The following is a 10193-nucleotide window of genomic DNA, read 5'->3' as shown; positions in this document are numbered from 1 at the left end:
AAATTGGAAGATTTATGAAACTAAGTAATTATTGAAAAACGCTTACATTGGTTAATATCTAATAGCTTTGTTCAATATACTGATGTTGTCTGGTGATCGTGAACAGTAGTCCAACCTCTCATAGCTATTTTGACAGTTTCTGTCTCTGTGGTGAATTTAGAGCAAGGCCACGACAATCAAACTAGTTGGACACGGGTGAATACACTTCTTCTTTTAAATTCTTAGTACAAAACTCTACTCGTCATCATTCATGGTTCATGGTCTGGTGAAAAACACGAATATCCTAGTGTCCAATAACACATTTTATCGAATATATATATATAAATTCGTGATCGTACCCTAAAAAGATTATCAATACAAGATCAGTCATATGACAGATCAGAATACCAATTAAATTTGCATAAGTATCCGGTAAAACACTTTAATAATCTGTTATACTATACCAAATAGAATCTTGTTCATATCACGTGCTGCTCTCTGTACCTATATAACCGCGGGGTTCAGATATACGCTACTTTATTTTGCTTTGTTGAGTAAGTATATTTTTAACTTATATTATATGAATGCCGCTAATTCCTTTTATTCTATATTTTAAGGACTGTGATTTTTTAATGTGTCCGTTTAACACTTATTGCACTAATTTGCACCATTCCAATTACATTTTCAATCATAGGTCTGTGGTTCCTGCTATTCCACTAAAACTAAGAGTTTGAATACGTCACTCATCGCCAAGGACCTTATGTGATAAAGCATATTATTTTTCAAATAGTGACGTCATCAAACACTTAGCGTTAGTAGACGTGCAGGAACCACAGCTGACGGAATGATGCAAATTGATGCTATCAGTGTCCCAATATACATATTTTTTTTACAAAATCCTCTTTATTGTAATACTAGGCTAAGAAGGTCTGGATTTATTTTTCAACTATATACTTACGTATGAGTAATATTCGACGAAAATCATGTCATGACAAATAAAATTATGATGCGGTTTCCTTTGTGTTTTTAAAAATTGCACTTCATGGTTTTTTTTAGTAATTTTAGTGAGACCTGCGAGCTGTTAGCATCCTATAACATAAACGTATGATACAACAATGCTAAATTTAAAATTATTAAAAATTTAGAATATTTCTCTAGTCCTACTTGCGACTAATGTAGGTTTAAGACTTTTTAAACATATGCATCACAAATAGGTTTTTATCTGAATTTAAACATTAGCAACTGAATCAGGTTTCTATTCTCATTTTCATCATTAACAGCTAAATCAGGTTTTTATTCTATTTTAATCATTAGCAACTGAATCATGTTTCTATTCTTATTTTCATCATTAACAGCTAAATCAGGTTTTTATTCTATTTTAAACATTAGCAACTGAATCATGTTTCTATTCTCATTTTCATCATTAACAGCTAAACTAGGTTTTTATTCTATTTTAATCATTAGCAACTGAATAAGGTTTCTATTCCCATTTTCATCATTAACAGCTAAATCAGGTTTTTATTCTATTTCAATCATTAGCAACTGAATCATGTTTCTATTCTCATTTTCATCATTAACAGCTAAATCAGGTTTTTATTCTATTTTAAACATTAGCAACTGAATCAGGTTTCTATTCTCATTTTCATCATTAGCAGCTAAATTAGGTTTTTATTCTATTTCAATCATTAGCAACTGAATTAGATTTTAAGGTATCTTATAAAGTGATACTACGTCTTAGAATGAACATGAAATTCAATTCTCAAGAATGGTCAATATGAGTATATATTCATCAGTGAACTTACCTGGTGTCATAAAGTTACAACAGAATCCCTGTAAAATCTAGAAAATTGGAAGATTTATAAAACTAAGTAATTATTGAAAAACGTTTACATTGGTTAATATCTAATAGCTTTTTTCAATATACTGATGTTGTCTGGTGATCGTGAACAGTAGTCCAACCTCTCATAGCTATTTTGACAGTTTCTGTCTCTGTGGTGAATTTAGAGCAAGGCCACGACAATCAAACTAGTTGGACACGGGTGAATACACTTCTTCTTTTAAATTCTTAGTACAAAACTCTACTCGTCATCATTCATGGTTCATGGTCTGGTGAAAAACACGAATATCCTAGTGTCCAATAACACATTTTATCGAATATATATATATAAATTCGTGATCGTACCCTAAAAAGATTATCAATACAAGATCAGTCATATGACAGATCAGAATACCAATTAAATTTGCATAAGTATCCGGTAAAACACTTTAATAATCTGTTATACTATACCAAATAGAATCTTGTTCATATCACGTGCTGCTCTCTGTACCTATATAACCGCGGGGTTCAGATATACGCTACTTTATTTTGCTTTGTTGAGTAAGTATATTTTTAACTTATATTATATGAATGCCGCTAATTCCTTTTATTCTATATTTTAAGGACTGTGATTTTTTAATGTGTCCGTTTAACACTTATTGCACTAATTTGCACCATTCCAATTACATTTTCAATCATAGGTCTGTGGTTCCTGCTATTCCACTAAAACTAAGAGTTTGAATACGTCACTCATCGCCAAGGACCTTATGTGATAAAGCATATTATTTTTCAAATAGTGACGTCATCAAACACTTAGCTTTAGTAGACGTGCAGGAACCACAGCTGACAGAATGATGCAAATTGATGTTATCAGTGTACGATACACATATTTTTTTTTTACAAAATCCTCTTTACAATCCCTTTATTGTAATACTAGGCTAAGAAGGTCTGGATTTATTTTTCAACTATATACTTACGTATGAGTAATATTCGACGAAAATCATGTCATGACAAATAAAATTATGATGCGGTTTCCTTTGTGTTTTTAAAAATTGCACTTCATGGTTTTTTTTAGTAATTTTAGTGAGACCTGCGAGCTGTTAGCATCCTATAACATAAACGTATGATACAACAATGCTAAATTTAAAATTATTAAAAATTTAGAATATTTCTCTAGTCCTACTTGCGACTAATGTAGGTTTAAGACTTTTTAAACATTTGTATCTCAATTAGGTTTTTATCTGAATTTAAACATTAGCAACTGAATCAGGTTTCTAATTATTGAAAAACGCTTACATGTAATTATAATATTAAGCGTTTTTCAATAGTTAATTGCATTTTTATTAAGTTTTTTGGATTTATCGGATTATATGTTATTTATGACACCAGGTATATCTACTGATGAATATATGCTCTTAATGGCCAAGTTTAAAGTTTTTAAATTTTATGTTTATTCTAAGACGTAGTATCCCTTTAAACATAAGCAACTAAATTAGGTTTCAATTCTAGTTTAAACATTGGTATTTAAATTGGGTTTTTATTCTATGTTAATCATTTTCATCTAATTTAGGTTTCTAATGTATTTAAAACATTTTCATCTAATGTAGGTTTGTATTCTATTTTAATCATTAGCCACTAAATTAGATTTTTAATTTATTTCAAACATTAGCAGCCAAATAAGGTTTTTATTTAATTTAATTTAGAACTATCTATAAATATTCGAACTTACAAAAATCGCCAATTTAACCCCTGAAGTTAAATTTTTATTTTATCTTCAATGAGATCCAAACAACGAGTTTTTAGATATCAGGGTAAAATCGTAAAATTAGGTTTTTATTTCACCTTTAAGATGAGTCACCCAATAAAAAATTATTGAATGATAGAATGTAGCTAATTAGATTTCATTCAATTGAATCATTAGCCTGTGAAATAAGATTTTACTCCACTGGGTCATACTTCTTTGTATTTGGTATATTTTTTAAAGATCAATGATATTTTAAAAGGAGAGTCAAAATTCCGAACTCCGAATGTTCGCTTTATAGTACATTACAAGCGTATTTCGCGATTAGTGACGTCATCGAACGCTTCGTGAATTTGCAAATTGATGCTATCAGTGTACCGATGTACGTAAAAAAATTGAAAACCTCTTTACAATTCCTTTAAAGGAAATGATACTTTGGCCGAAAATTGGCCTCTGTAAAAACTTTTGAATGGTAACATGAGTGCATGTTTATTATTTTGTTTTTATCTCGAAATCATTCAAAAATTATCAGTGCTATAGTTAATGCATATGAAAATAATTGGTGGAATTCAAATTACTGACGGAATTACCTATGAGATATTGATCTTGTTATCATTTCAGAATAGATAGACGATACAATTTAATACCAAATCTTGATATCTGTAGACGAGATGAAGGTTACAATTTGTCTTTTGTTGTTGTTTGGTTTCTTGGCTGTTATCGAATGTGGTGGTCGAGGAGGTCGTTCCGTTGGTGATCGTGAAGAACAGGCACAAGGTAAGTTTCAATCAGGTGTATGATTAAGATATGTACATGTTTTTGTATGTTATTCGCTGGAATCCACAGCTTTATTGTGTTTCCTTTATAAATGAAAAATCTGATGAGTTCGAAATCGAATAAAATTATAAGAAATGTTTTTTATTCTTGGTTTGTTTAGTGGCTTTAAAGACATATGGTGGTCGAGGAGGACGTACTGTTCGCTCCGTTGGTGATCTCGAAGAATATTTAGGTATGTATCAGAGGAAGACATATTGTTTTATAGTGCTGTCAATTACAAGCATATTTCGCCTCGTGAAATGTTGTAAATTGATTCTACCAATGTTCCGATATACTTTAAGTTTTTGTATGTTATTCGCTGGAATCCATAGCTTTAAAATGTTTAATATAATTCCAAGAAGATTTTATGTATGGTATTTGTTTTATTGGTCGTTTCCATCAATATCAAAAATGAAAAATCTGATGAGTTCGAAATCGAATGAAATTATAACAAATGTAGGTAAACAATTTCTTACTCAACGAAATTAAGAGCAACGCTAACAGGTATATAGTTTTATTCATCAGTGATAACGATCCCTAATGGGTTTATGTAAATATATGTATATTATTTTACTTTATCTCTATTTCTTTGTATCAAATATGTTGAATGTATAATTGTAAGTGTTATTTTGGCAATATCAGTTGATTTGCTAAGCCGTGAATAACAAATATATAAAATATATAGGAATTTTCGTTTTCTGGCTTAAATCAAGGTTTACTTCCTTTCTCTAACGCCGTTAAAGAATTTCCAGGGGCGCAGCGTACAGGATGGTGTGGGAAGGTACTTTCTCCCCAGTTTTACTAAACTTGGTAAAACGCAGAATAGGTTGGTAAAAGGCGGTTATGGATGGAGCCGTCGGTAAAACCGATTTGTTAACCGAAAGCGTGTCTCTTTGGGAAGCAACGTTTTCATCCAAGTCTTGCTAATGCTTACCAATATTAGCGTTAACCATTTCAGTGGCCGTCACAAGACTTGAACGTGTTGATGTGGAAATAATTTTATAGACATTTAAAACATATAACGAATTAAGCTAAAACGATGGGTTTCATGTGTACGCATGCATAGATAACTTTGCAAAAAACTTTGTAAAAACCACATGTTCGTCGGTACAACGTCGATCAAAATGGTCACGCTACGCCCCTCAGAGGTACGAGTGGTATTTGAAAATGAATTATATCTGATTTTAATGAAATTTGGTCTGATCTGATTTAGTATTATTTGACAGATTTGTGACCGCCCATGATATACTGAAAGGAAAGTGGGCGTATCTTGCTATTATTTAATACTATTAATAATGATATTCCTATGTATATACAATATTTGATGAAGCTAACAATTTGTCTTTTATTGTTGTTTGTTGGTTTAGTAGCTGTTAACGCAAATCTTGGTGGCGGAGGACGTGGTGGTCGATCTGTTGGTGAAGAACAGGAACATGGTGGGTTTCTATCAAATCATGCACATTGTTTTAGAGCAGGGATTTTCAACTTTGGGGTAATTCTAAATTTGTTGGTGTGGTAATTGGGCGTTTGTAGTCTAGCATAATTTTCTAAATTATAATTTTATAAGGCAAAGATCCTGAAAAGGGACAAAAAAGAAAAAAAAATGCAAAAAAGAAAATAAAATATAAGATAAAGCTCCTAATTCGTATTTTATTCTTGGTTTGTTTAGTGGCATTAAAGACATATGGTGGTCGAGGAGGTCGTGCTGTTCGCTCCGTTGGTGATCTCGAAGAATATGCACAAGGTGTGTATTAAAAAAATCATGCAGTACTTTTTCATAATTAACAACAAAACTTGATAAACTTATACATAGTCACTAAGACATTCTAAGCATGTTGCAAATTACCTCCTGTAACGAATTGTTACTTAGTTTTATGGATTTATTGGATTATAGAGGCATTCTGTCGTATAGTACAGGCTATGTTTTAACTATGTAAATTGATAAAAAAAAATTAAAGTGGAGGGGGGGGGGGGGGTGGCAAAGTAGGCCAGCCTCTTTTCTCTCCCTTATAATCGAGGTAGTTGAAGGGGCTACACCGTTGGTGATCTAGAAGAATATGCACGGGGTATGTTTCAGTTAAATCATGTAGTTTTTTACAACATTAGTTATAACAGGTGTAAATACCAGGATTACTCCCTCACTTACGAATATAACCTCTTAGAATGGACATAAAATTTAAATTCCCAAACTTAATCACTTTTAATAAAATTTCAGAAACCACAGATTTGTGACGCACTTGATATACTGAAAGGAAAGTGGGCGTATCTTGCTATTATTTAATACTATTAATAATGATATTCCTATGTATATACAATATTTGATGAAGCTAACAATTTGTCTTTTATTGTTGTTTGTTGGTTTAGTAGCTGTTAACGCAAATCTTGGTGGCGGAGGACGTGGTGGTCGATCTGTTGGTGAAGAACTGAAACATGGTGGGTTTCTATCAAATCATGCACATTGTTTTAGAGCAGGGATTTTCAACTTTGGGGTAATTTTAAATTTGTTGGTGTGGTAATGGGGCGTTTTGTAGTCTAGCATATTTTTTTTTTTAACTTTTTTCAAATTATAATTTAGTAAGGCTGTCATGCTGTAATCTCTGACATGAAAAAGTTTATAATTATAACGTCACTATTGCAAATAGTCAATAAACGCTTACTTTTAATAAAATTTCAGAAACCACAGACGTCTGATTGAAAATTGAAATATTGCTAACTGATGATGTCAGGGTTTCCGATACACAAACAACATTTAAGAACCTCTTTACAATCATCTTTTATATAATCAATTTATTGTAGCATGCAAATTTGGAAAACCAATAGTTGGTGAATGTGACGGAGGAGAGTTCACTATTATTTATAGGGGCAACGATTGCCCAGTTGTCAAAGAGGAAACTGGTAAATGTATGGCCAATTCCGCGGGAAACATGGTTCCTGTTACCAGTGTTTTCAAGAGTATGGGTAAGTATTTGTTCTAAATACAGATACTTTCAGAATCAGTAGCTTTAACCATTTTCAAGATCGTATTCTTAAGCCAACAATGATGTTTACTTTAAGGCAGAAAGACATTTATAGTTTGGAGACAATCATCGTTTGGTGTCCAATGCAGGCATCACCTCTAGTCTTCTTTTGAACTACAATTATATACATGTTCCATAATATATTTAGTAAATCGATGCATATGCTCAATATAAATGTAAACATTTTCAAAAATAGATATTTCAAGCGACATAAACACATTTTAAGATCAACTACCATAAGAAACCACAATAAGATGGTTGATATCCGATAGTGTCTCATCTCCATATTGATGTCGAATGTAATCCTTATAAGACATTTAGAACTACCACAGCACATTAAAAAACAACAGTTTTGTGGATATAAACTTCTATTTATTTAAGGAAAACAGTTTTATGGATATAAATAGAATTTTATGTCCATAAAACTGTTGATTCTTAATGTTCTGTGATAATCTAAATGTCTTATACAGATTATATAGCTATCATATGTTAATAATTGGTAAAATCAATTTACAGACGAAAGTCCCTATCATGTTTTTGTGTTCTTCCAGAATGCTTCTACACTCTACCCGATATGTCAGGAATCTGTAACCCCGAAACAAAAACATTGGAACTTTCTCAAACTCTGGTGTCTGACGATGTAGAGGGATGCGAGGAAACAATCGAGTCAACCGTCCGATGTTCAGAAAACGACAATGGAGAACTTGTTCCAAATCTTGCTGAAATGAGACCCAATCTTCCTCAAAGGCGACCAGAAGGTAATGTTCCAAATTCAGAAAAACGCGATGGTCCACAACGTAGAAGAGGAGGACAATTTGGTGGGAGACGTGGTGGAAGTAGAAACGGTGGTGAGAGGCGTATTGGAGGGGGACAAAGGTCAGGAAGACTCGGTGGCAAAGGAAACGCTGGTGGGAAAAGGAGAAATGGTGGCGGGGGAAGAGGGCAAGGTGGCGCAGGAGGTCGAAGAGGTGGTCGAAAAAATAATGAATAAAACATTCTTTTTTCCAATTAAGGTAAAATGGTTTCTTTAGCTGTCAACCAATATTTTTCTGGAAGAACCATCTTTCAAATAGATATTGTATAAAGGGGTCCTTCTGACTTTTCCTTATAAGCGATGCAGCAGTGTGATATTCATCTCCTGGCCCGGATGTCTTGTTAATTCAACACAAATTTGTAGGTTTTCGTTGAAGCTGTGATGCCAATTGAGGCTCTAACATGGCATCAAATACCATGTTTCATCAACTTGTGAGTCAAACCATTGACGATATCTGTTACTTTTAGTAATGCACTGATTAGCTTTTTGTTGCTTTTTTGCAGATACATGACCAAACCGGCCAGAATTTGCACGATGTAATTGAATAAATAAACTGAATTCATACAGTCATTTTTATTTTTTTAAAATGTACACCCATAGCATACATTGCACGGCCATTTCAGACTTCAGATTCAGTTGTGAGTTCAGATGCTTGCTCAAACGTCCTGTTCTGCCTTTAGTCATCTTTATTAAACGCAGGGATATTAAAATTAAAATATTTTAGCTATTTTGACTCTCCGTAAGAATAAAGATTTGCCAAACCCAGACGCATCAGGTGTGGTGTGAACGTAACATTTGGTCCCATCTCGATGCTGTTGCTATATAAATAAGGCGATGGCTTCACTACGGCACTGCGGGGTTTTGCGGGCGTGTGGCCTACCTAAGACTATCGGACACGATGACCTTACGATGGTCACACGCATTTTTTTGACGGAGTCTGAATACTCAACGATTGCATAACAAATGACCCTTAACAAATGACCCTAACAAATGACCCGACATTGATACGATATTCCATTATAGTGTGAATGCCTACATCTGATGCCAATTTCGAGAGCGTGTGACGTAGCCTTAAACAATAGGAAAATAAATGGTCGACATGACTTATTGTATGCCTCAACTCTAATCTACAGTCAAAATTAATGGTCCGAACAAATGACCCCGAGGAAACTTATATTACTACCACAATTTTTTTATTGTCTCACAATAAAACATTAGATTACACACACCTACAGGCAGTGCCTATAAAAGTCGGATCGAGTTTTTTTAGTACTCAACATGTAAGAGTTGGTATTCACTAAAGCACTAAATATATATTGGATAATCTCATGTTCACAGATTCCAGGCATTACGAACTTCAGTGGTGCCAGCTTTTCGAAAATTGGGGGGTGGGGGGGGGGGGGCAGACTGACGTAATAGGTTGCTTAATGGGTTGGGAAAACTGTTGAGGCTGATATTCAAGATACAGCTGTTCTGTAGAGCGCATAGTCCAGGGGTTTTCAACCTTTTTCTTTCTATTACCCTTTTCGTGTTCTTTCATTTTCTAGGGAGGAAATAGTGGTAATTGTTTTTGCAAAATATTTGCAAATGACCAGATTATATACTTGGGCCATAGCCCTTCCCTTAGGCCAGTGAAAGGTCATATTTTGAAGTAAATAAGCACTCTGAATGCTTAAAATTCATCTCAGGCCATATGAACTCCTTTGACTTTTGTGGGGCCTCTGGCAACCACATTCCCTTGGTGTATCGCCTCGGAGAAACACTTTTTGTCCTTCCCCTCAAGAATTTTCTAGATACGCTCTGTTACACAATATTGATAACACAATGACCTCTGGGGCTTGTCGGCTTTCCCCTCCTCCCCAAATCTCAATTGTCTGAGCATTTTTACTTAAGGAAATTATTTTCAGAGTTCCACGTGGATCATTCTTGGCTCCAGCCAAATGATGAAAGAAAATACCACTGCAATAACAAATCCATCGGTTTTTCATACCAGTCAGTTACTCGGACTAG

At 33.6% G+C, this 10193-nt stretch overlaps 1 protein-coding gene across 1 annotated transcript; it reads left to right on the top strand.

Moving 5' to 3' along the window:
* Nucleotides 1-4207: 4207 nt before the first annotated feature.
* LOTGIDRAFT_168174 (hypothetical protein) lies at nt 4208-8360 on the top strand (the record flags this gene model as incomplete). Its single annotated transcript, XM_009066059.1, has 7 exons — nt 4208-4313; nt 4474-4545; nt 5720-5788; nt 6022-6096; nt 6717-6785; nt 7149-7310; nt 7921-8360. The coding sequence occupies 7 exons, from the start codon at nt 4208-4210 to the stop codon at nt 8358-8360; spliced, it is 993 nt and encodes a 330-aa protein (XP_009064307.1).
* Between the last annotated feature and the right edge of the window lie 1833 nt (nt 8361-10193).

The sequence above is a fragment of the Lottia gigantea genome (assembly GCF_000327385.1).
Source record: "Lottia gigantea unplaced genomic scaffold LOTGIsca_73, whole genome shotgun sequence".
In the NCBI taxonomy this organism is placed as follows: Eukaryota; Metazoa; Mollusca; class Gastropoda; family Lottiidae; genus Lottia; species Lottia gigantea.
This window is presented reverse-complemented; position numbering and strand designations above follow the sequence as displayed.